Source organism: Hypanus sabinus, chromosome 8 (genome assembly GCF_030144855.1).
Source record: "Hypanus sabinus isolate sHypSab1 chromosome 8, sHypSab1.hap1, whole genome shotgun sequence".
Classification (NCBI taxonomy): domain Eukaryota; kingdom Metazoa; phylum Chordata; class Chondrichthyes; order Myliobatiformes; family Dasyatidae; genus Hypanus; species Hypanus sabinus.
Window position 1 is genome coordinate 18,785,545 of NC_082713.1, and position 27,294 is coordinate 18,812,838.

A 27,294-nucleotide genomic window follows, 5' to 3' on the forward strand; every position below is an offset into this window, starting at 1 on the left:
GGTCCAACCCTCAGTTAATGGCAGGAGTCCATGGCATAAAAATGGTTGGAACCCCTACAATAAAACATTGGAGTAGAACAAGGCCATTCACCCCATCAAATCTGCCCTGCTGTTCCATCACAGCTGATCATTTTTCTTCTCAACCTGTTAAGTACTTCTGAAAAGTAATCTAAGAATATTCATAACAAGCTTCCGAAAGCAATAATGGAAGGGCTAGAAATTCTATTTAGGGAGGTTGATCCAGTGGAAGGAATTCCACAAGAGAATGGCCAGTCTTAAATAATAATTTAACAATAAGCTGTCTTTAATTAGAATTCGGTAGGAACTACTCTCACGTAATCAATCCTTGGAGTTTTGTCACCAAGGTCATTATCAGCAGTACAATGTTACATACAGAATGAATGGATAAAAGATTTTACAGGAAATAAGCACAATACCCCTTTCTTTTTACACTCATGGAACAAAACAGGAGATATTGCAAATCATTTGCAATATACCTATGAGTCTGGCAAAGATAGCTTAGCTGAAATGTAATGGTCAAAATCAGATAAATTTCAAGGTACTTTCATCTTACATTATTTGTGGTACAACATTTTCTTAAGTTCCCAAATATTATGTTTTAACATTTTATTAGAAAACATTACCAACCAGCAACTAGGCCTTCAAGTATTAAGTAGAATTCCACCTGAACTTTGCAGGCCTGCATCATGTTTGGCCTTTCCTGATACCAACACAATTTAAGTATTTATCTGTATATAATCACAGTGAAAGAAATCCACTTTGGGAAAATATTCTGAATTTGAATTTTAACCTCCCAAATGAATCAGAGTCTGAAAATGAAATGCAATACTCCAAAACAGATTTCTTCTTTGGATTGTAGTATACGATCTATATAATTATTAACATTACTATAAATCCTCGTTATACCACAGCAACTGGATTGAATTTAGTGCTACTTTCAATTGCTTGGTGATGTGGGGGAGGGACGTCAATATTCAGTGTAAAACCTATGTGCACACTTGATCTGATGTTCATTGGCAGATTTAAAAAGAAGAACCTTCAGCATGACCAGCGACAGTCTACCACCATCCAGGACATAAGGTATGTAGAGAAGGTGCAAGAAAAAGGCCAGCAATATCAAGAAGGGTCCCACACACCCATCAGAGACATTTATCCAGAGCACTGAATACGCAGGGCCCTTAGCATTGTCAATGATCCCTCTCATCCACACAACAAGCTCTTTGACTGCCTACCATCAGGCAGGAGGTACTGTAGAACTAGGACAAGAACTGTAATAACAGAAAACAGCTTCTTTCCCCAAGCTGTGAGATTACAGAACTCCCTGCCACCATCACATACAAAGCACCAGCAGCACTTCATTGTGTCGTAAATGCACCTTATTATTTATATGTATTGTGTTGTGCACTTTGGTCCGGAGGAACATCGTTTCATCTGGCAGCATACACGTGTAGGGTGGCAATATGCTAAATTTGAACTAACTACAGGAAAAACATTGGTGAGATTGAAGGCCTACCAGAAATTTACAGGATGTTTGGGAACTTGGGAGCATAAGTTATAGAGAAAGGTTGAAAAGGTTAGTACTTTATTCCCTGGCGCACAGAACAATAAGGGGAGATTCACAAATCACGAGGGGTAAAGATAGATGAGGATGAACTGCTTTTCCCAGAGAGTGGTGAATCTGTGGAATTCTCTGCCCAATGAAGCAGTGGAGACTACCTCAGTAAATATATTTAAGACAAGGTTGGATAGATTTTTGCATAGTAGGGGCATTAAGGGTTACGGGGAAAAGGCAGGTAAGTGGAGATGAATCCATGGACAGATCAGCCATGAGCTTTTTGAATGGCAGAGCAGGCTCGATGGGCCAGAAGGCCGACTCCTGCTCCTATTTCTTATGTTCTTAATGGTGAAATGTTTAAGGAAGACATGAGGCAGAAATTCTTCATTCAGTGGATGGTGCAAATGTGGAACAAGCAGCCAGCAGAAATGGTAGATGCAGGTTCAATTTCAATACAAGAGAAGTTTGGATAAATACATGGATGGGAAGGTATGGAGCTCTATGATCCAGCTGCAGGTTGATAGGATTAGGCAGAATAATTGTTCGGCATGGACCAGATGGGCTGAAAGGTCTGTCTTTATGCTGCAGTTCCCTATGACCCTTACAAACTAGATTGTCAAGATAAATTAACAGGATATATATATTTATTTATTTAGAGATACAGCTCAGTAACAGGCCCTTATGGCCCAACGAGCCAGCACCCCTCAACTACACCCATGTGACCAACTAATCTACTAAATGGTATGTCTTTAGCATATGGGAGGAGACCAGAGCACCCAGAGGAAACCCACGTAAACACAGGGAGAACATACAAGCTTCTTACAGGCAGCGGCGGGAATTGAACCTGGGTCGCCGGTGCTGTAAGGCGTTACGCTAACAGCTGTGCTATCATGCCGCCCCATTATATTAACTGAGTGGAAAAATTTACCTGCAAAGTAAAATACAAGACTGGGAAAGTGTGTTGCCCGGAGTCAGAATTAAGAAATCCTCAGAGATTACGTGGGAGACAAGAACATAATTGTAATTTTTGTTCTCAGTTCCGTTACAGCTTGCAGCATCTTTGACTTGGCTGCAGAAGGAATGGAACCAAGTGTCTGTAGCTCTTTCCATGTCCTCGTACTGCTTGACACAATGAATTACCTTGTCACTAATGTCATTCACACAAGCACCGCACAGTCCCTCAACCTGAAGTGAGATGGTGAGGCAAGCCTAGTTTCCTCCAGTCACACAGACTGGGGGATGTGGCAGCAGAAGGCAGTTTACCATTTAATTTGTGGAAACACACACTCAGTGGCCACTTTATTAGGTACACCTGCTCATTAATGCAAGTATCTAATCAGCCAATCATGTGGAAGCAAGTCAATGCATAAAAGCAAGCAGACGTGGTCAAGAGGTTCAGCTGTTGTTCAGACCAAACATCAGAATGGGGAAGAAATGTGATCTAAGTGACTTTGACTGTGGAATGGTTGTTGGTGCCAGACAGGGTGGTTTGAGTATCTCTAGCAACTGCTGATCTCCTGGGATTTTCATGCATAACAGTGTCTAGAGTTTGCAGAGAATGGTGCGATAGGCAAATAAAAACATCCAGTGAGCGGCTGTTCTCTGCCTTGTCAGAGGAGAATGGCCAGACTGCTTCAAGGTGACAATCACTCAAATAATCATGCATTACAACAACGGTGTGCAAAAGTGCATCTCTGAACCTTGACAGATGGGCTACAGCAGAAGAAAACCACAAGCACACACTCCATAGGCACTTTTACTTGACACAGGAAGTATCTAATAAAGTGGCCACTGAGTGGACATAAAGTATTTCCTTTTTCTTCAGTTGCAAAATATCTAGGAAGAACTTCTCACTCGTGTGTTGATTCTAAATTATAGATTAGGCCATTTAAGTCAGTTCAGCAAGAAAGGGGCATTGTTAATCTACTGGACAGGTGAGACTTTAGAATTTACTCAGCTAATATTCATACCTAAGGTACATTTAATTTTCAAATCAAAAATATTTGGCTTAGAAAGACACCATAGTATTTAACTGCATTTTCTTACAAGATCAGATGGAAATGTTTACAAAGTATTTAGATAAAGGAGGCTGATTGTGTTATTACACTAAGGAGGATATAAATGCTGAGTGATGTTTGTTGCTCTCAGAGACACCAAATTATTTTGATTTGCACTCATCCCCCTTTGGCCACCTGCAGTGATCAAATTTGCTCATATCAGCTTCATACTTTTTCATCTTTTGCTCGTGTACGTTAACATCGAAAAGCCTGTGGTCATTAGCAAAATGTGTGTGAAAGTACGTCTGGGTTCCATTGACTCCCAAATCAAGCCCACAGTCTGTCTCACAAGATGAGCGATCTCCAGGCAAAGCAGGGTGATTAGCAAAGCATCTCTCAGAACTGCAGTCTTCATCTAAACGTTCACTTTTCACGTGTTTCCAGTGAGTTTTCAAATCCCTGTTAGAATCCAGAGGATTCTGTATATCTTTATTGTTCCTGGCTTCAGAAATAACCTTGGTCTTTGAGTCTGTTCTTGGCTTTTTATGCTTCATTTCCTCACTGAAGACCTTACAAAGTTGATTAGTCAAGACCAACTCTTTTCCAGGAATCTCTCCTGCAATCTTCCCTTTCCATAAGTCGTTCCTCTGGTGCCCAAAGCAAAGTTTGCCGGAATTATTAGGTTCTTCTATTAACTTGCTTTTACCTTCTTTCCAAGAGTACTTGAGGTCACTCCTGTGCCTGGCTTGAACATTGTTGTTTTCTTCAGACGCTTTATTAAACTCCTGGTTTGAGGAATTGTGATGAAAACCTGACTTGCAATTTAACCAATCAACGTCAGCACCAAACTCACAAATATTTTCTTCATGTAAGCGCTCCATTTTTCTTTTTGCCCTACTCTGTTCATTCGTGCTTTCTTTCTTGGTACAGCATGGTTCAGCTTGGTACTGGGAGTTCAAAAGGCTGTTGTGCTGGTTAATTACATCCTTGTATTGATCACCCTCCTTTCGTCTTTGTTGAACCAGGTTATTCTGAGAGTTTGTAATTGAAACTTTCCAGTTGTTAAGGGGGTTCCTCCATGGTTCCTTGGAAGGTCTCCTTGAGTTCTTTACTTCTACTCTTGGATGTTCAGGATGGCTGATTGACCTCCCCTCTTTGCAACCCAAGACAACACTATCTTTTAAAAGAACCTGGTAGGCACTAGCAAGATCTTCCTCAAAATCTATTTGATTCCTGGCATCCTTCCAGTGTACCTGGAACTGCATCTTGCATTCCTTCTGCTGAGGGCTGGTGCTACCACTGAAGGCTCTCCGTTGCACCCCAGCCTCATTCACCGAGATTGTCCATCTGTAGTTCCAGTCACAATCATTATCTGGCCACCTGTTCTGCCTTTTGCTGCTGGTGTCAATACAAGGAGGACTCGACGTATTCCTCAGATGCACTTGAAAGCTTTCCCCGTTCTCAGAGACCGTCCTACACCAGCCTGGGTGGTCCCCAGCCTTGCCAGCACCATAGCAGATACTCGCACAGTTGGGATCTGACGGCCTAACATGCTGATGGTAATTCTGCAAGCAGCTGAGAAAATCCCCGTGCTCATAAAGACGACGGTGGTCGACAGTAGTAACCTTCCGTGAATATCCGTTGCACAAGCAGTTTTCATGGCCAGGTGCGTGCAAGCTCTGTGGGTGTGCGTTGCAGTCTTGTGTCACCGTAATTTGCAGTGACGCGGATTCATATGGCATTGATATTTCTTCCCCAGCTGCGATCTGACTGGAAAAACCACACTCTTCCAGCGGTGGGGAGCTGGCTGCAAAGTTGGGGCCTTGGGGAAACAAAGGCTCTTCTTTTCCACTCAGCGATATCTGCACCTTTCCATCAAAATCTTCAACATGCGCCTTAACCCCCCTCCATGCTTCTGACTTCACCCTTTGTGAGCCCATATTCCCTGTTGTATCTCCTTCAGGTGTCTTCAGTACACTGCCTCCTGCACGCTCACACCCCTCGCTCTTCTGGTCACACTTCACAGTCTGTCTCTCAGGAAGCTGGCTCTTCTGGATAATCATTTCCTTTTGCAAAGAAACAGAAACAGTGAGATCATGGTGAGTTGTCCACCCACTGTGTCAACATCCCTGAAGATCTATCCTGGGCCCATTACAATTACAAAGGTACAATAACAGCTATATTTCATTAGGGGTTTGTGTCACTAAAGGCTCTTGCAGATTTCCACAAATGTACTGGGGCCACTGCTCAGCATCAGAAATAGCTGCAGCAAGTTGCAAACTCAGTCATCTTCATCAAGGGCGATAGCCTCCCCAGTATCAAGGACACCTTCAAAAGGGGATGCCTCTAAAAGGCGGCATCTGACATTAAGGACCCCCATCATCCAGGACATGCCTCTTCATACTGCTACCATCAAGGATGTCCAGGAGCCTGAAGACACACATTTTAGGAACAGCTTCTTCCCATCCATCATCAGATTTCTGAACGGACAACGAACCCATGAATACCACATCACTATTTTTTTTCTTTTTCACTCTCTTTTTGCCTACCGACAGTATTTAATTAATTTTTAAATGTATATATTTCTTATGGTAATTTATAGTCTGGCTTTCACGACCAGACTATGTAACAGTTTCTTCCCACAAGCTAACAGACTCCTCAATGCCCAGAGTCTGGACTGACACCTTACTGCCCTCTGGTCCTGTTTATTATTTATTGTAATGCCTGCACTGTTTTGTGCACTTTATGCAGTACTGGGTAGATCTGTAGTCTAGTGTAGTTGTTTTTTTCTCTGTGTTGTTTTTTAAGTAGTTCAGTCTAGTTTTTGTACTGTGTCATGTAATACCATGCTCCTGAAAAACATTGTCTCATTCTTACTGTGTACTGTACCAGCAGTTAGGGTCGAAATGACAATAAAAGTGATTTGACTTGACTTTACTTGAGTTTATTTATGATGTATTGCAATGCACTGCTGCCATAAAACAATACATTTCGTAACATATGCCAGTGATATTAAACCTGATTCTGTCAAATTCCCAACCTCAGAACGTCAGCAACCCTGGCAAAGTCAACTGAAGAGCTCCTGGTTTTTCTTAAGGAGTGCCCCCCAAACCCACTGCAGAATCAGAATCAGGTTTATTATCTCCAAATATGTCATGGAGGTTGTTAACTTAGCAGCAGCAGTACAATGCAATACACGATAAATATAGAAAAAATATAAATAAGTGAATTAGTTAGTATATATGTGCATATTAAATAGTTAAATTAGAAAGAGTAGCGCAAATAAAAACAGAAATACTAAAAAAGTGAGTTAGTGTTCATGGGTTCAAAGTCCATTTTGAAATCAGATGGCAGAGAGGAAGAAGCTGTTCCTGAATCGCTGAGTGTGTGCCTTCAGACTTCTGTGTACGTGATGAAAGTACTTCCAACAATAGAAAGGATTTTGGCTGTGACAAAAAAGGAAACCCATCATACGGAACTGTGCAAAAGTCTTAGGCACGTATACAGTATATAGCCAGAGAGCCTAAGACTTTTGCACAGTATTACATTTGTCAACAAGGTGCAAGGAGTGAGTTTGTAGATCTGCTGGGAGCAAAGGATGTTGGGAATGTGAAAGGTGGAGCACCGAGGGAAGGGTGGGTGCAATGGGTGCAAACACACCCAGCTCTGAGACATCAAGCCAGCTCATTTGATTCCAAACAGTTGGTTTACTGATCATTATAGAATGCCTGTCTGAGGCTTCCTGCTCTCTCCCCTCTCCTTGCCCCCTTCCCATTCTCAGTCCACAATAGAGACCCATATCAGAATCAGGTTTATCATCACTCATGTATGTCATGAAATTTGTTTTTTTGTTGTGACAGCATTTCAGTGCAAAACATAAAATTGCAACAGTACTGTGCAAAGGTCTTAGGCACCCTAGCTTCTGTATATACTGTATGTGTGCCTAAGACTGTGGGACCTCATGTGTCTATCGAAGATCCTCTATCACAATTACTGTCGGTGCGTTCCAGGCACCCACGGATCTCAGTGTAAAAACTTGCCCCACACATCCCCTTTCAACTTTGGGGTTAACATAGCAGTTAGCGCAGTCACTTTGCAGTGATTACTAATCGCCGTTCGACTCCCATTGCTCTCTGTAAGGAGTTTGTACTTCTCGTCACGGTGCAGGTTTCCTAACAGTGCTCTGATTTCCACTCACATTCCATCATGTACGGAGAGGGTTAGTGAGTTTTGGACCTGCTATGGTGTTGTCCAAGACAGGACTGCATGTCAAAATCAGAATGGCTTGTAGATACAAGAGGCTGAAGATGCTGGGATCCAGACCAACACACAAACTGCTGGAGGAACTCAATGGGTCAGGCAGCATCTACGAAGGGAAATGGATAGTTGACATTTCGAGACGAGGCCCTCCATCAGGACTGAAAGATAGAGGGAGGTGGCTAGTATAAAACGTGGAGGGAAGGGGGAAGGCAGACCACAAGACACAGAACCAGAACTAGCCAACACGAGGAAATCTGCAGATGCTGGAAATTCAAACCACACACACAAAATGATGGTGGAACACAGCAGGCCAGGCAGCATCTATAAGGAGAAGCGCTGTCGACGTTTCAGGCCGAGACCCTTCATCAGGATGAAGTTACCAGAACTAGCCATTCAGCCCATCAAGTGTTCCGCCATTCCATCACGGCTAATTCTGGATCCCACTCAACCCCATACACCTGCCTTCTCGCCGTATCCTTTGATGCCCTGGCTGCTCGGGAAACGATCAAATTCCACCTTTAATAAACCTACAGACTTGGCATTCCACAGACTTACTACTCTCTGGCTAAAAAAAATTATTCCTTACCTCCGTTCTATGTTGCCTCTCAGTTTCTAGTCTGTGCCCTCTAGTTCTGGATACCCCCACCATAGGAAACATCCTCTCCACATCCACCCTATCTAGTCCTTTCAACATTCGGTAGGTTTCAATGAGATCTCCTGCATTCTCCTAAATTCCAGTGAGTACAGGCCCAAAGCTGCCAAACATGCCTCATATGTTAACCCCTTCATTCACAGAATCAACCTCATGAACCTCCTCTGGAATTTCTCCAATGGCAACACAGAGTTTTTGGTCTTGTTTTCATCTGGAGGATTTGGAGCTCCTTTCTGGGGAACGCGCTAAGACGGTAGCGCGATATTAATACACAGCAGCCTCTCCGGACTCTGGATTGGGGATTGCCAAATGTTATGTGGATTTTCTGGTGTTGTCTGTTTTGTCATATGCTTTTGTGCTATCATTCTGGAGGAACGTTGTCTCATTTTTTAACTGCATTGCATTTGTGGTTTCTAAATGACAATAAACTGAATCTGAATCTGAGGGGGGAAATAGTGTCAGAAACTGGGGGGCGATAGGTAGAAGCAACAATGGGCTGAAGATGGTGGAATCTGATAGGACAGGAAGGTGGAGTGTGGAACCAAGTGAGGTCCATCCCTTGAAATGGGTTCCCATGTCAGTCAGACTAATGCTTATGGATTACAGTACCACCTCCAATACTATTACCAAGAAAACTCATCTCCAAACTCCAGAGCCTCCCTCTGCAACAAGACCCTTGATTTTGTTTTTTCTAATTTAGTGATACCGCGCAGTCCTTCGAGCCACGCTGCCCAGCAACCACACACCAATTTAACCCTAATCTAATCGCAGCACAATTCACGATGACCGATGAACCCAGCCAGTGCGTTACCCCGTGGGGGGGAAACCAGAGCACCCAGAGAGAGCCCACGCGTTCCGCGGGGAGGATGTATAGAGTCTCCCTACAGAACGGCATCGGAATTGAACTCCGGAATGTCCCAAGCTGTAAGAGCATTCCGCTAGCCGTGATGCTACTGTGGCGCCCATGACTTTCTGACTATCAGACTGCAATCAGTAAAAATCAGTAACTCCAGCGTGATTGTTCTAAACACTGGCACTCCACGAGGTTGCTTCCTCAGCCCCCTACTCTACTCCCTGTACACTCATGACTGCACGGTCTGATTCTACTCGAATTCCATGTTCAAGTTTGCAGATGATAACACTGTAGTAGGCTGCATCTCACAGAACGATGGGTCAGAGAGCTCAGTGACATGGTGTCATTGCAGCAACCTTTCACTCAATGTCAACAAACGAGCTGGCCATTGACCTCTGAAAAGTGGGGGGGGGGGGGGGCGGTGCACATTCTCCTGTCTACAGCAACAGTGTGGAGGTTGAGAATTTACAAGTCCCCTGGTGTCAATATCACCAATAGCCTGTCCCGGTCCAAACACAGTAGCATAGTGACACTATTATAGCTTGGAGTGTTAGAGGTCGTAGTTCAATCCCAGCATCCTCTGTAAGGAATCTGTACGTCCTCCCCATGGAGCGTGTGGGTTTTTCCCGGGCACTCCGGTTTCCTCCCACAGTCCAAAGACGTAGGTAAACTGGTAATTGTAAATTGACCTGTGATTAGGTTAGGGTTAAATCAGGGTTGTCAGGGGTTGCTGGGGGCAGTGCCGTTCAAAGGGCCAGAAGGGTCTATTCCACACTGTAGAGCTAAATAAACAAACAAACAGATAAATGGATAAAAGATAAATAGATAATGAATGAATCCAGGAAAGCTCACCAATGCCTCAACTTCCTTAGGAGGCTAAGGAAATCTGGGGTGTCTCTGTCAACTCCTACCCATTTTTACTGATGCACCACAGTAAGGATTCTGTCTGAATCCATCACAGCTTGGCTTGGCAACTGCTCTACACATGAACACAAGAAACTGCAGAGAGTTGCGGACACAGCTCAGCACATCGCAGGAGCCAGCCTCCCCTCTGCAGACTGTCTATACCTCTCGCTGCCAGTGTAACCAAGGACCCCATCCTCCTCGGCCATTCTCTCTTCTCCCTACAGCAGGGGATACAAAAGCCTGAAAAGAGGTATTGAATTGACTTTATTTCTTACATCCTTTACATACATGAGTTAAAATATTTACATCTCCATCTAAATGTGCAATGTGCAATCTTAGTAGCTAATAATAATTGGTAATAAATAGAACAGTCAACGTAACATAGAAATACACTCTAATCAGCGTGAGTTAATCAGTCTGATGGCCTGGTGGAAGAAGTTGTCCTGACTGCGGTACCACTTCCCGGATGGTAGCAGCTGGAATAGATTATGGTTGGGGTGACTTGGGTCTTCAATGATCCTTTGGGCCCTTTTCACACTCCTGTCCTTGTAAATGTCCTGAATCATAGGAAGTTCACATCTAAAGATGTGCTGGGCTGTCCGCGCCACTCTCTACAGAGCCCTGCAATTAAGGGAGGTACAGTTCCCATACCAGGCAGTGATGCAACCAGTCAAGATTATCTCAATGGTGCCCCTGTAGGAAGTTCTTAGGATTTGGGGGCCCATACCAAACTTCTTCAACTGTCTGAGGTGAAAGGAGCACTATTGTGCCTTTATCACACACAGCTGGTGTGTACAGACCACGTGAGGTCCTCGATGATGTGGACGCCGAGGAACTTGAAGCTGTTCAGGTATACAGGACTGCTTCTATCCTGTTGTTATCGGACTCTTGAATGGACCTCTTTTATGAGGAGATGGGCGCTTGGTTTCATAATCTACCTCGTTATGATCTTATTGTTTAACTGCTCTATAACCTTCACACCTTATTCCAGTTCAATGCACTGTGTGGTGCTTTGATCTGCATGAACAGTGAGCAAGACAAGCTTCTCACTGTATTTGGTACAAGTGACAATACTAACCCAACACTACACAACAGCCATTCTGATGGGGTGGGGTGGGGGTTGTTCAAGAAGCCTCGGTGAGTCGTTTCAGGGAACTCCAGAGACAAAGAATTGGAGGTGAAGAACCAAATGATCAGATTCCCAGAATGAAGATATCAAATGGGCTTCTTTTCAATAAATATTTCAGCCTAATTATCTCCATGTTTTATCTCAGTGTCCCCTCTTGCTCCACAGCTTGCAGGTTACACCACTTGTAGACTTTCCTCCCTCCTCCTCTCTATTTTCATTCCCCAGTTGGCCTCTCCTCTCACCCCTTCTCTTCTCCTTCCCTAATGATCACCTCCTCCTTCCTTTTCCCCATGGTTCACTCTCCTCTCCAATCAGATTCCTTCTTCTTCAGCCCTTTGCCTCTTGCACCTATCACCTCTCAGCTTTTTACTTCATCCCCTCTCATCCGGTTTCAATTACCTTCTACTCCTGCCAGTTTGCACTTGTTCCCCCTCCCCACCTTTTTATTGGAGCCTCTTCCCCCTTCCCCCTCCCTTTCCAGTCCTGATGAAGGGTCTCAGCCCGAAACGTCAACCATCTATTCCTCTCCACAGATGCTGCCTGACCTGCTGCGTCCCTCCGGCACTTTCTGTCAGAATAAGTCCTTGAGGCATAAACGTGGAACCATAAAATGGGGACAGCTGTGGAAAATGGTTCCCGCAGAAGCTACATCTGACACGCTGACACATTTCGACTGCAGGTTATGGGGAAATAATCTTTTCAGGGACGGAGAGTCAGCTTACAGGAGCATCATGTTTTACAGAAACAATGAGAATGAAATGATTTTAGATCAGTTCTGCCAGAGAAAAGTACATAATTAAGGTACAAATACATCTTATTAACAGCTAAGAGCCAAGCAAAAACCTAAGCTGAGAGACATCCTTGCAAGCTGGGATCTAGCCTTACTTTTTATTTAAAGATACAGCATGGTAACAAGCCTTTCTGACCCAATGAACCTCTGTGAGCCAATTACATCATGTGATAAAGAGGCATGAACATTGACTTCTTGAAGTTCCAGTAACTGCCCCACTCTTCTTCACCATTACCCATTTCCCTCTCTCACCTGCCCATCATCTCCCTCTGGTCTCCTCCTCCTTCCCATTCTTCCATGTCCCTCTGTCCCCTCCTACCAGATTCCTCATTCTGCAACCCTGTATCTCTTCCACCAATTCCCAGCTCTTTGCTGCACCTCACTCCGCCTCTCCCGGTTTCACTCATCACCTGCCACCTTGTACTTATTCCTCCCCTCCTGCCCACCTTCTCATTCCTGCCCTGTCCTGATGAAGGGTCTCGGGCCCGAAACATCGACTATTTACTCTTCCATTGATGCTGCCTGGCCTGCTGAGTTCCTCCAGCATTTTGTGTGTGTGTGTTGCTTAAGATGAAGATTACTTTATTTGTCACACGTGCATCAAAACATACAGTCAAATTCATTGTCGGTGTCAAATCAAATTAACAAAGTTTGTGCTGGGCACAAATGTTGTGTTTCCGGCAGCAACATCGCACGCCCGCAACTTACTAACCCGAACCCTTACTTCACTGGAACCAGAGCACCTGGAGGAATGCCACGCAGCCACGGGGGGAACGAACAAACTCCTTACGGACAGCGGTAGAATGAAACCCGAGTCACTGGCGCTGTAACAGTGCCACTAGACTGAAAAACAAATTGAGCCAGACACATGGGAAATCTCAATTCTGATAAATACTGTCACCAGATAAAATGTCACACAAATTGCTGGAGGAACTCAGCAAGCCAGGCAGCGTCTATGGAAAAGAGTACAGTCGACATTTCTGGCCGAGACCCTTCAGTAGGACTCTTGTTTATTATCAGATAAAGTGTGTTGGATTAGGGTCCAGATTGTTGTTTTTATTGCGTTTTTTCCTTGTAGTTTCAGCTTTCTTTATGCTTACTTATGTTTCTAGTCACCCGTTTTTAAATTTTTTGTAATTTGTACTGTATGTGGTTCTATACTTCTGCAGTTTCTTTGTAAAGCTGAAGTGTGAACCAGGAGTTTTGTATGCTGAACAGGTCCCTTATCGAAGACTGTCCCAATTCATTTGCAACATAAAAGCACATGGTCACATTATAAACACAGGAGATTCTGCAGATGTGGGAAATCCATACCAACACACTCAAAATGCTGGAGGAACTCAGCAGATCAGGCGGCATCTCCGGAGAGGAGTAAACAGTCAATGTTCTTAGCCGTGACCTTTCATTAGGAAAGGTTCCTTGGTTACACTCCGCTCTAATTACTGTTCTTTCTCTGCCTTGCATGCTGGCACAGGCTGCTCCTGTCTGATCTGTACTATGATCAATATCTAATTAAATGTGCGTAAACAGTAGATTTGGGCTTCATTTTTAACATCCAAGATACCTTCTAGAGAACATCAACTCCAGATCAACACTTTCCAAATACTGGAGGAACTCAGGAGGATGAGCAACATCTATAGAAATGAATACACAGTTGACATTTTGACATCTCCAGAGTTTAAGATACCGCTCAGTGATCATATCTGTGCCGTTAGCAATGATGTGGACAAATAAACTTAATTACTCTGCCATTGAATGTCACATGAAGTTCAAATCTAACAATATCCAACAGCTTTTTAAATACAGTGAGGGTTTCTGCCTTAAATACTCGTTTAGTGCCTCAATCCCAGATCCTTTTTTCTGGATCGACAAATTTCTACAAAACCCCTTCACTGTTCTACAAAATATGTTCAAAGTAAAGTTTATCAAAGTACATATATGTCACCTTACACAGTCCTGAGATTCACTTTCCTGTGGGAATACTCACCAAATGTATAGAACAGTAACTATAACGGGATCAAAGAAAAATCAACTAAAGTACAGAAGGCAACAACCCGTGCAAATGTAAATATAAATAAATAATGAGATAGCAAGATAAAAGGTCCTTACGAGTGAGAGTGTTGGTTGTGGGAACATCTCAATGGATGGGAACGTGAGAGTCGTTATCCCCTTTTGGTCATGAGCCTGTTGCTCATAGTTACTAACTGTCCTTGAACCGGGTAGTGAGAGTCCTGAGGCTCTTGTAGCTTCTGATGGCAGCAGTGAGGGAAGAGCACGGCCTGGGTGCTGGGGAACTCTGACGATGGATGCTGCTTTCCTACAACAGCACTTCATGGAGATGTGCTCCATGGTTAGGAGGGCTTTACCGGTGCTGGACTGGGCCAAATCCACTACTTTTGTAGGATCTTCTGCTCAAAGGTATTGGTGTTTCCATACCAGTCCGTTAATAGACTCTCCACTTCACATCTATAGAAGTTTGTCAAAGTTTAACTGTCATGCCAAATTTTCACAAACTCCTAAGAAAGTTGAGATGCAGCCGGGCTTTCTTCGCAATTGCACTTACGTGCTGGGTCTAGCAAAGATCCTCTGAAATACTAGCACCGAGGAATTTAAAGTTGCCAATCCTCTCCACTTCTGATCCTCCGATGAGAACCGGCTCTTGGACCTCTGGTTTCTTTCACTAATCAGTTCCTTGGTCTTGCTGACATTGTGTAAGATACTGTTGCTGTGACACCACCCAACCAGGTTTTCAATCTCCCTCCTGCATGCTGATCAATCACCACCTCTGATTTGGTCCACAACATTGGTGTCATCAGCAAATTTATGTACGGTGTTGGAGCTGTGCTTAGCCACACAGTCATAAGAACATAAGAAACAGGAGCAGGAGTCGGCCATCTGCCCCGTCGAGCCTGCTCCGCCATTCAATAAGATCGTGGCTGATCTGGCCATGGACTCATCTCCACCTACCCGCCTTTTCCCCATAACCCCTAATTCCCCTATTATGCAAAAATCTATCCAACCTTGTCTTAAATATATTTACACTACTCCACTGCTTCATTGGGCAGAGAAGTAAAGCGACTAGAGCAGGGGATAAGCACACAAGTGGTACCCCTGTGCTGATGGAGATCATGAAGGAGATGTTGCCAATCTGAACTGACTGGGGTCTGCAAGTGATCGATCAGTTCCATCACGATACTGACTCCTGGCTAAGGGAAACCAATCTTATGTGTTTACTTTGAACCCATTATAAATCTGTACATCTCAATTAAAGCTTCAATGTTCAAATGAAGACCCAACCACCCCTTTTGTTTTCCCCCACTCTCATGGTCACCTCACACCTTTTCTTTTCCTTAGCCCTCATGACCTGACCATGGTTCCCCTGCTCCTTCCCTTCCTCCCATGGTCCACTGTCCCATCAAATCCCTATCAAGTTCCTTCTTCAGCACTTTACCTCTTCCAACAATGACCTTATTCTGGCCTGTCCCCTTCTGTTTCAGTCCTGACGAAGGGTCTTGGCCTGAAATGTCATCTGTTTATTCCTCTCCACAGATGCTGCCTGACCTGCTGGGTTCCTCCAGTATTTGCATGTGTTGCTCAAGATTTCCAGCATCTGCAGAATTTCATGTCAACCTCCTAGCTCTGGTAACTTCCATATGAAATGGCTCTGCACCCTCTCTGGTGACATCACATCCATCCAGGACTGAAGTAACCAAAACTGGATACAATACTCTAACTAGAGTTTGTGCTTAACCCCCCCACCCCCATATTTGCCCCATGTCAGCATTTTCAGAGTTGGACCCAACACGGCAAATGTCACAATCCACTCACATTCTAGGACTTAGAACATCACAAATTAACTGCAGCTTGTTCAAAATGCAGTAGAGCAAGAACCTCAACCAAAAAATAAATAAGCACATTTCACCAGTTTTAGTATCTTTACACTGGCTGCCTCTATCCTTTAGGATCAATTTCAAAAGACTAAATTGTATTTGAGGCTCTGAATAATCTAGCTCCTCTGAATGTTTTGGAGAGTCTATCCCCTTACATCCCTAACTGTAATCTTAGATCTACGAATACTGGTTTGCTTAGTGTTCCTAGAGCCAAGCATGATGCTGCCTTTCTGCTCTGACGCATGTAAAATCTGGAATATTCTACCAACCGAGATACACCAGGCTCATACTGCGGAATGTTTCAAAAACTTCTAAAAACCTACTTTTCTAATTTGGCCGAATTATAGGATTACTTTATTCCTGCTACATTTACATTTATATAATTCAGTACGTTCAACTATTTCTTCAGCCAATGACCTATTTCTTCACCGGTTTGATTGGGGCAAGCTCGTGGACATCAGCCAGTGAGAACAACGAGAAGAGTTTAAAAGGAGACAGCTTTAAAGAGCGGGATCAGAAGAGCGGGCGACACAGTAGAGGGAGACAGAGCAGCAAGGCTTTTGCTCAACAGGGCTCAGGCGATAATGGGTCGAGGTGAGGTAGGTTGTCTGTGTAGAACACAGACAGGAAGTATGTGTGAGAGGTCAGTGTTCTGTGCTTGGAGACAGATGTGGGAAGTCTAGGAGACTCCCAGCCTTCCCCCCACCCCCCCGCACCCCCCAATGGCCACATCTGCACCCGGTGCGTCGAGCTGCAGCTCCTGAGGGACCGTGTTAGGGAACTGGAGGTGCAGCTCGATGACCTTCCACTGGTCAGGGAGAGTGAGGAGGTGATAGAGAGGAGCTATGGACAGGTAGTCACACCGAGGCCTCAGGAGACTGATGTGGGTAACAGTCAGGAGAGGTAAGGGAAAGAGTGAGAGGCTAGAGAGTACCTCTTGACAATAAGTACCCCCGTTTGAGTACGGTTGGAGGGGACAGCCTACCTGGGGGAAGTAACAGTGGCCGTGCCTCTGGTACAGAGTCTGGCCCTGTGGCTCAGAAGGGTAGGGAAAGGAAGACGAAGGCAGTAGTGATAGGGGGCTCTATAGTCAGGGGGTCAGATAGGCGATTCTGTGGATGCAGGAAAGAAACACAGATGGTAGTTTGCCTCCCAGCTGCCAGGGTCCGGGATGTTTCAGATCACGTCCATGATATCCTGTGGTGGGAGGGAGAACAGCCAGAGGTCGTGGTACATATTGGTACCAATTACATAGGTAGGAAAATGGAGGAGGTCCTGAAAGCAGACTACGGGGAGTTAGGAAGAAGGACCTCAAAGGTAGTCACCTTGGGATTACTGCCTGTGTCACATGACAGTGAGTATAGGAATAGAGTGAGGTGGAGGATAAATATGTGGCTGAGAGTTTGGAGCAGGGGGCAGGGATTCAGATTTTTGGATCATTGGGACCTCTCTTAGGGCAGGAGTGACCTGTACGAAAAGGACGGGTTGCACTTGAATCCCAGGGGGACCAGTATCCTGGCAGGGAGGTTTGCTAAGGCTATTGAGGGGAGTTTAAACTAGGATTGCTGGGGGGAGGGAACCAAAGTGAAGAGACTGGGGAAGAGGAGGTTGGCTCACAAATAGAGAAAGCTTGGAGAGAGTGCGAGAGGGAGGATAGGCAGGTGATAGAGAAGGGACACGCTCAGACTGATGGTTTGAGATGTGTCTATTTTAATGCAAGGAGTATTATGAACAAAGTGGATGAGCTTAGAGCATCGATCAGTACTTAGAGCTATGATGTAGTGGCCATTACAGAGACTTGGATGGCTCTGGGACAGGAATGGTTCCTTTAAGTACCAGGTTTTAGATGTTTCAGAAAGGACAGGGAGGGAGGCAAAAGAGGTGGGGGCGTGGCACCTTTGATCAGAGACAGACTGCAGAAAAGGAGACACGGAGGGGTTGTCTATGGAGTCTCTGTGGGTGGAGGTTAGAAACAGGAAGGGGTCAATAACTCTACTGGGTGTTTTTTATAGACCACCCAATAGTAACAGGGACATCGAGGAGCAGATAGGGAGACAGACTCTGGAAAGGTGTAATAATAACAGGATTGTCATGGTGGGAGATTTTAATTTCCCAAATATTGATTTGCATGTCCCTACAGCGAGGTGTTTAGATGGGGTGGAGTTTGTTAGGTGTGCTCGAGAAGGTTTCTTGACACAATATGTAGATAAGCCCACAAGAGGAGAGGCTGTACTTGATCTGGTATTGGGAAATGAACCTGGTCAGGTGTCAGATCTCTCAGTGGGAGAGCATTTTGGAGATAGTGATCATAATTCTATATCCTTTACCATAGCATTAGAGAGGGATAGGAACAGATAAGTTAGGAAAGCATTTAATTGGAGTAAGGGGAAATATGAGGCTGTAACATAAATTGGGAACAGATGTTCTCAGGGAAATGTACGGAAGGCAAAGGTTCAGGGGATATTTGCGTGGTGTTCTGCATAGGTACATTCCAATGAGACAAGGAAAGGATGGTAGGGTACAGGAACTGTGGTGTACAAAGGCTGTAGTAAATCTAGCCAAGAAGAAGAGCTTAACAAAAGGTTCAAAAAACTAGGTAATGACAGAGATCTAGAAGAGTGTAAGGCTAGGAGGAAGGAGCTTAAGAAAGAAATTAGGAGAGCCAGAAGGGGCCATGAGAAGGCCTTGGTGGACAGGATTAAGGAAAACCCCAAGGCATTCTACAAGTATGTGAAGAGCAAGAGGGTAAGATGTGAGAGAATAGAACCAATCAAGTGTGACAGTGGGGAAGTGTGTATGGAACCGGAGGAGACAGCAGAGGTACTTAATGAATACTTTGCTTCAGTATTCACTATGGAAAAGGATCTTGGTGATTGTAGGGATAACTTACAGCAGACTGAAAAGTTTGAGCATGTAGATATTTAGAAAGAGGATATGCTGGAGCTTTTGGAAAGCATCAAGTTGGATAAGTCACTGGGACCAGATGAGATGTACCCCAGGCTACTGTGAGAGGCAAGGGAGAAGATTGCTGAGCCTCTGGCGATGATCTTTGCATCATCAGTGGGAACGGGTGAGGTTCCAGAGGATTGGAGGGTTGTGGATGTTGTTTGTTTATTCAAGAAAGGGAGTAGAGATAGCCCACAAAATTATAAACCAGTGAGTCTTACTTCAGTGGTTGGTAAGTTGATAAGGAAGATCCTGAGGCAGGATTTAAGAACATTTGGAGAGGTATGATATGATTAGGAATAGTCAGCATGGCTTTGTCAAGGGCAGGTCGTGCCTTATGAGCCTGATTGAATTTTTTGAGGATGTGACTAAACACATTGATGAAGGAAGAGCAGTAGATGTGGTGTATATGGATTTCAGGAAGGCATTTGATAAGGTATCCCGTGCAAGGCTTATTGAGAAAGTAAGGAAGCATGAAATCCAAGGGGACATTGCTTTGTGGATCCGGAACTGGCTTGGTCACAGAAGGCAAAGAGTGGTTGTAGGTGGGTCATATTCTGCATGGGGGTCAGTCACCAGTGGGGTGCCTCAGGGATCTGTTCTGGGACCCCTACTCTTTGTGATTTTTATAAATGACCTGGATGAGGAAGTGGAAGGATGGGTTAGTAAATTTGCTGATGACACAAAGGTTGGAGGTGTTGTGGATAGTGTGGAGGGCTGTTAGAGGTTACTGTGGGACACCGATAGGATGCAAAACTGGGCTGAGAAGTGGCAGATGGAGTTCAACCCAGATAAGTGTGAGGTGGTTCATTTTAGTAGGTCAAATATTATGACAGAATATAGTAGTAATGGTAAGACTCTTGGCAGTGTGGATCTAGGGGTCCAAGTCAATAGGACGCTCAAAGCAGCTGCTCAGGTTGTCTTTGTGGTTAAGAAGGCATACAGAGCATTGGCCTTCATCAATCATGAGACTGAGTTTAGGAGCCGAGAGGTAATGTTGCAGCTGTATAGGACCCTGGTCAGACCCCACGGAGTACTGTGCTCAGTTCTGGTCGCCTCACTACAGGAAGGATGTGGAAACCATAGAAAGGGTGCAGAGGAGACTTACAAGGAAGTTGCCTGGATTGGGGAGCATGCCTCATGAGAATAGGTTGAGTGAACTCAGCCTTTTCTCCTTGGCATGGCGAAAGATGTGATAGAGGTGTATAAGATGATGAGGCATTGATCGTGTGGATAGTCAGAGGCTTTTCGCCAAGGCTGAAATGGCTAGCATGAGAGGGTGTTTTAAGGTGCTTGGAAGTAGGTACAGAGGAGATGTCAGGAGTAAGTTTTTTTTTTGTTTTTTTTTGTTTACGCAGAGAGTGGCGAGTGTGTGGAATGGGCTGCCGGCAATGGTGGTGGAGGCAGATACAATAGGGTCTTTTAAGAGACTCCTGGACAGGTACATGGAGCTCAGAAAAACAGAGGGCTATGGGTAACCCTAGGTAACTTCTAAGATAAGGACATGTTTAGCACAGCTTAGTGGGTAGAAGGGCCTGTATTGTGCTGTAGGTTTTCTATGTTTCTATATTTTATTCCATGCTTGTCTTTACATATGATTTTTAATTTTGTCTTGGTTTTTCATGATTATATTGATTTATCTTTACAGTCCACATAAAGCACTTTGAGCCTGCATTTTGGTGAATGTAGGTACCGTGTCAATGAAGTCATTGTTGTTGTTATTATTATTATTATTATTATTATTATTAAATAAACTACCTTGACAATGAACATTTTTGCCCTGACCTGCTTCAGCAGTCATGCCACTACATGCTTGGGCTTGTCCAGTCATTTCTAGAAAGTTGATAGCTGGGTGACTTGGCAGCGGTGATACATGATACTGCCTGAACACAACACATACAAAATACTGGTGGAACTCAGCCAGTCAGGTAGCATCTCTGGAGAGGAGTAAACCATCAGCATTTCAGGATGAGACCTACTCCCAATGTAGGAACTCAACCCAAAACGTTTATTCTTCTCCATTATCACTGCCTGACTTGCTGAGTACTTCCAGCATTTTGTGAATGTTGCTCAGGACTTTCCAATATCTGCAGAATCTCTAGTGTTTATGCTGCGCAAGATAAACTATTTCACGTTATTTTGGGGGATCTGGATTTTGGAAGGCCAGTATTTATTGAATCCATTAACCCTCCCCACTACCACTACTTAAAATTGAGTCCTAATGAAGGGTCTCAGCCTGAAGCCTCAGATCTTTAATCCCTTCCATTGATTTGTGGGAGCTGCGGAGTTCCTCCAGCACTTTGTGTGTGTCATTTTATTATTTACAGTCAGTCTCCTTATGTACTGACACTCCCGTACCTAGAGTCACTTTATGTACATACAATCAGAAGCTAATCTTATGCATTTATATTTATTGTGCGGTTTTTTTAACTGTGTTCTTCATGCTTGTTATATTTTTTGTGCTTTATTGGATCCAGGATAAGAATCATTCTGTTCTCCTTCACTGATGAATGACAACAAATAATCTTCAGCCTTGATGGCCAAACTCCTGAGTATGTTTAGGGATACAGCAGGCCCGAAAGGTATCAAATGGAATAGGAACAGAGACAGGGGATTCACCACGAACATACCGAAAGGCAGGGCAACCTTGAGGGGTGAAATAGCTTAACCACGCAGTAAAAACACAAAATGCTGGAGGAACTCAGTAGACCAGGCAACATCTAGGGAAGGGACTAAACAGTTGATGTTTTGAGCGGAGACCCTTCATCAGAGCTGGAAAGGAAGGGGGAAGAAGCCAGAATAAGGTGAGGGAGAGGGGAAGGAGTACAAGCCAGCAGGTGATTGATGAAACCCGGTGAGGGGGAAGGTGGCAAAGACAAAGGCTGAAGGAGGAATCTGATAGGAGAGTGGCTCATGAGAGAAAGGAAGAGAGGAGGCACATCAGAGTGAGGTGAGATGGAAGCCAGAATGAAGAACTGAAGAAGAGAGCGGGGGGGGGGGGGGGGGCGGGTGGAGCTACCAGAAATATTGTGTTTATAACTCCTGTTTTTGACTTACTCCTACTTTCTATACATCTTCCTATCAAAATGCTAGAAATACTTTGTATGTCAGGTGGCCTTTAGAACCAGAGGCCACCAGTATGAACAATTCTCTTCACAGAGACGCAGCATATGCCAAGTTCCTCCAGCACTTTCTACTTCCACTTCAGAACTTCCAGAATCTGTGGTACTTTGCTTTTAGATTTAAGTAGCTTTGTTTTTTTTTGTTCAAGTTGCTATGGTGACATCCTAGGACATTATTAGTGCAGAAATCAGTAATGCCACAGAACATCAAGGTAGGGTGGGTGGGGACGGGGAGATAAAGTGAGAAACTGGGAGGTGATAGGTGGAAGGAGTAAAGAGTTGAAGGAAGAGGAATCTGATAGGACAGTGGACCATGTTAGGGTGGATGGGGTAAGAAGATGGGAGGTGATAGGTGGAAGGAGTAAAGAGTCGAAGAAGGAGGAATCTGATAGAAGAGGAGAGAGGATCATTTTATTTCAATTTTTTTTAAATTTAGAGATACAGCACGAAACAGTCCCTACCGGCCCTACTCCGCCCAGCAACCCACCTCTTTAAGCCTAGGCTAATCATAGGACAATGTAAAATGACTGAATAACCTACCAGAGTGCCTTTGGACTGTGGGAGGAAACCGGAGCACCCGGAGGAAACCCTCGCGTTCACAGAAAGGATGTACTTCATTTTTAAACAGAGTACACTGAACATGAACACTGACACCTCGAGATGTGAAGGCGTTCCCCTAATGCCACGCGAGTGCGGCACCCCTATGGCGACCATGGGAGAAAGGGAAGGAGTACAAGGTGACAGGTGATAGGTCTCTTATCTGCACCCTTTACAGAGGAGCTGCAAACAGAACTGAATATTGTCCAGAGATTTTGTTTAAGAACAATTATTTTTAAAAAAGCAATGTACTTTAGCAGGTTAGGCTGGCAGAATGAGGAGCCAGAATATTCTCAGTGACTTTGTCTGAAACAGAATGTGATACAGGAGGGAAAGCTCTAGATTGGAAGCTAGTTGTTCAAAGCTTTCAAAACTTGGCTACAATTCAACATTCCCTATGGATGAATCATATGTTATGTACTCTCATGGTAACACACACTTCCCTCTCTCAAAGTGGATCTGCACAAGAACTGAATAAAGGAAAGGGAGACTCTAGTAATAATTGATAAACACAAGAGATTCTGCAGATTAACACGCTCACACACAACACCCTAAATGCTGGAGGAACAGCAGGTCTGGCAGCATCTATGAAAATGAGTAAATGGTCCACGTTTGGGCCAAGACCCGTCATCAGGAATAAGAAAGGAAGAGCGAAGAAGCCCGAATAAGATGGGGGGGGGGGGGGGGGAAGGAGGACAAAGCTGGAAGGTGAGGTGGAGTGCAGCAGAGATCACAGAGGGGAAGCAGCAAGAGAGAGGTTCTCACTGAACTTCCACCAAAGAGATTTGAACTTCTTCATGGCGGACAGACCGTACCTCAAAGACATTTCGTGGGGGAACAGCAAATCAGAAACACAAGGGATTCTGCAGACGCTGGAAATCCAGAGCAACACACACAAAATGCTGGAGGAACTCAGCCAGTCAGGAAGGGAATGAACAGTCAATGCTTTGAGCTGAGACCCTCTATCAGGACTGGAGAGAGAGGGGGAAGACGCCAGAATGAGAATGTATGGGGAAGGGAAGATGTACGGGTGAAGCCAGGCGGGTGAACTGGAGAACAGGGGATGAAGTGGGAAGCTGGGAGGTGATGGGTGAAAAGACTGAAAAAGGAGGAACCTAATAGGAGAGGAGAGTGGACCATGGGTGAAACAGAAGGAGGAGGGGCAACAGAAGGCGATGACAGACATGTGATGAGAAGCTGGTAAGAGAGGAACCACAGTTCTCTTTGAACTTTGAATAAAGCAAAAAAAAACTCATCACAGATTGTTCCAGATACTCGATGGCTATCTAACTTGTTTTATTCCATTTATGCTTACTTAACAAGCTTCACCGAGAATTTTAACAAACTTCAAGCAATCAGCTACCGTATTTGCAAGGCCAATCAGACACACAAGAGACTGCAGATGCTGCAACAACAAACTGCTGGAGAAACTCCGAGAGTCAGGCAGCATCTGCGGAAGAAAACGAAGCAGTCAGTGTTTCAGAGCAACACGCACATTTCCAGCATCGGCAGTATCTCGTGTGTTTACACACAATGTTTCAGATCGAGACCCTGAACCTGGCCCATAGTCTTGATCTGAGGCATTGACCATCCCCCTGCCTTCACACATGCTGCTTGACTCTCTGAGTTCCTCCGGCAGTCTGCTGTTTGCCATTTCTGGCGATCACACGAGCCCTGTATAATGGTCATGTCAAACTGGGCAAACAGACAAATCATGGTTAAATATTACCTCTGACTCAAAGTTAAAATATTGCAAGGTTTTTTCATGAATGTGACAAACAGGAAGAATCTTTGATGCTAATTCCAGAGCCCAAGGACAATGCAAGAACGAGATACGCTGCCCTGCCAACTTCAAATTAATTCCCGAGCAGAGAAAGCTGGCTCAGGGAGAGGTGTGAAAGGGCGCATTCCTGATCATACACTCCTCCCCACAGTTGCACAACACTACTGTGTTCCAGTGAGGGAGACTGCTGAAACTGGCTGTGGGAGGAGACAGACAAGCAGACATACTTCATTGATCCCGAGGGAAATTGGGTTTCATTACAGCCGCAATGGTTGTGCAATGTTTATGGGCCAAGTTGCAGAGTGCTGATGTTCCATTACACAGCACCTTCGGGTGCCTTCTACTCACACGACACTCGCTCTCTACCCGAGGCTTCCCTGTTTTAGCAGAAGCATTTCACCTTTACTGGGGGGAAAACAACCAGAAGGTTTTCCTCTCCTGCAGTTGTACTATAGCTCTGACTATCTCTCTTTAGAACATAGAACAATAGAGGCCCTTCAGCCCACGGTGTTGTGCCCATCTTTTAACCTACTCCAGGATTCGTTCCAAGGTTGCCAAGCCAAGGAGTGGTAGTGGGGATAAGCTCCCACTGCTTAAAAACTGCTCCTCACGGCATGCGCCTCAAATAGCCTCTGGCAACCAAGTCCAACTCCTGGCCTTCTCGTGTGGCTTCGCCTCCAAGCCCGGCTGAACTGTTTCTACTGACAGGAGAAGGGGAGAGGGCGGGTCTTGGCGCCTGAAAACCAATGCTTCGGGTAGACCGAGCTCGTCAGCCTGGGAAGGCAGTCCATCTAAGAGAGGGAAAACTCTGATTTCAAACCTCCGCTGCTTTGCGGCCAGACCCACTCATGGGAAAGGCTTCGGGAGTAAACCCTGAGGATAAACCCGGAGCCGGAGTCCCTCAGGCAGTCCGATGTTCCCTTCAACCTCGTTCTGGCAACTCCTGCGACGACGCCGGTGTCAAGCTGCATCGGCCCCTGCCCCTCCCTTGGACAGCATCGGTGGCGTGGAGAGGGGAGACGTGCTGCACGGGCAACTGCCGATCTCTCATAAAACTTGCTCAGAGGACACTCCAGCGTCGCCTCATCGCGACGGCAAAACACGGAAAGCAGCAGTCTACCGGATATAAGCCTGCGCTCGATTGGCGTAGAGCAAGGCGCCAGGGGTTGCTTTCGATGGAGGGAGAGGCCATCGTGCCTCACTGGACAGCTACCGCTCGCCTCAAGCTGGGCAGCCCCCAGCCAATAAGGTGCTGTCCCGCCACAGTCCGCCCGTTTCACTGGGTGCGTGGGGCTCAGGGATACAAGTATCCTGAATCGCGGTCTGTAAACACTGCACCAAGCAAAACAACAAGGAAACAAGGCAAGAAGCCAGCATTCAGACTCGGACGTTGGAACGTACGGACTATGACAACCGGTCTATCAGACGACCTTCGCGAGATCACTGACACCCGCAAAACAGCAGTGATTAACAACCAACTGCTTCGTCTTCAAGTGGACACTGCAGCGCTCCAAGAGACACGGCTTCCAGACTCGGGGACCCTTCGTGAGAGAGAGTACACCTTCGTCTGGCAGGGGAAAGGCAAGGATGAGACCAGAGAGCATGGTGTCAGCTTTGCTGTGAAAAACCCACTGCTGAAGATGGTGGATGGATCGGAGCGGATCTACTTACTGCGCCTGCACACCCACGATGGGCCTGTCAGCCTTATTAGCGCTTACGCCCCAACCCTATATTCCACACAAGATGCGAAAGACGAGTTCTATCATCAACTTTCAAGGCAGATGCAGGCGATCCCGAAACAGGAACAGTTGCTGCTATTTGGCGACTTCAACGCAAGAGTGGGTGCCGACCACGACTCCTGGCCAAGCTATCTGGGACAAGCAGGTATGGGATCGGTAACTTGAATGACAATGGACAACGACTGCTTGAGCTTTGCGTGCTCCACGGACTATGTGTCACCAACACCTACTTCCAGGCCAAAGCTCAACACAAAGTTTCCTGGCGACATCCCTGCTCCAAACACTGGCATCAGCTAGACCTGATCCTCACAAGACGCAACCACCTGAAAAACGTGCTGATGACTCGGTCCTTTCAAAGTGCTGACTGTGACACGGATCACTCCCTGGTTTGCTGCCAACTCAGACTCCACTGCGCCAAGCCTCTAGGCAAACAGCGTATCAATGCTACTACGATCCAAAACTTAACCAAAGCGGAGGTATTCGTCAAGTCACTGGAGGATGCCCTCCTTGCAGACCCACCAGGAGGAGCTATTCAGCAGAGATGGGATTCTCTCAGGGACACCATCCACAGTACTGCATTGAAGACCTTCGGGAGGAAGCGGAGCAAGACACAGGACTGGTTCGAGGCAAGCGCGAATGTGCTCAATGCGACCATCGAGGAGAAGCGTGTTGCACTGTTGAAGCACAAACACCAACCCGCTCAGGCAGCGTTGCAAGCGTTGAGGACAGCTAGGAACAACGCACAGAAGACAGCCAGACGCTGTGCAAATGGCTACTGGCTACAACTATGTGAAAACATCCAGTTATCAGTCAACACAGGCAACATTCGCGGAATGTATGAGGGGATCAAGAAAGCCATCGGTCCAACCCAGAGCAAGACAGCTCCACTAAAATCCAGGACAGGCAAGGTCATCAAAGATGAAAGAAAGCAGATGGAGAGATGGGTGGAGCACTACTCCGAACTCTACTCCAGGGAAAATGATATCACGGACAACGCGTTAGCCACCGTGGAATGCCTACCGGTTGTGGAGGAGCTGGACGTACTGCCGACTGC

The 27,294-nt window shown here is 45.4% G+C and overlaps 1 protein-coding gene across 4 annotated transcripts in view; it reads right to left on the reverse strand.

Annotated features, from left to right (window-relative positions):
* Nucleotides 1-280: 280 nt before the first annotated feature.
* LOC132397934 (A-kinase anchor protein 17B-like) overlaps nt 281-27,294 on the reverse strand; it is a 90,800-nt gene continuing 63,786 nt past the window's right edge. For all 4 annotated transcript variants that reach the window (XM_059976757.1, XM_059976755.1, XM_059976758.1 and 1 more), the window contains one exon: nt 281-5,639. In XM_059976757.1, coding sequence (XP_059832740.1) covers nt 3,735-5,639 — 1,905 coding nt within the window. In that variant the 3' untranslated portion in view covers nt 281-3,734. The remainder of the gene's footprint in view (nt 5,640-27,294) is intronic.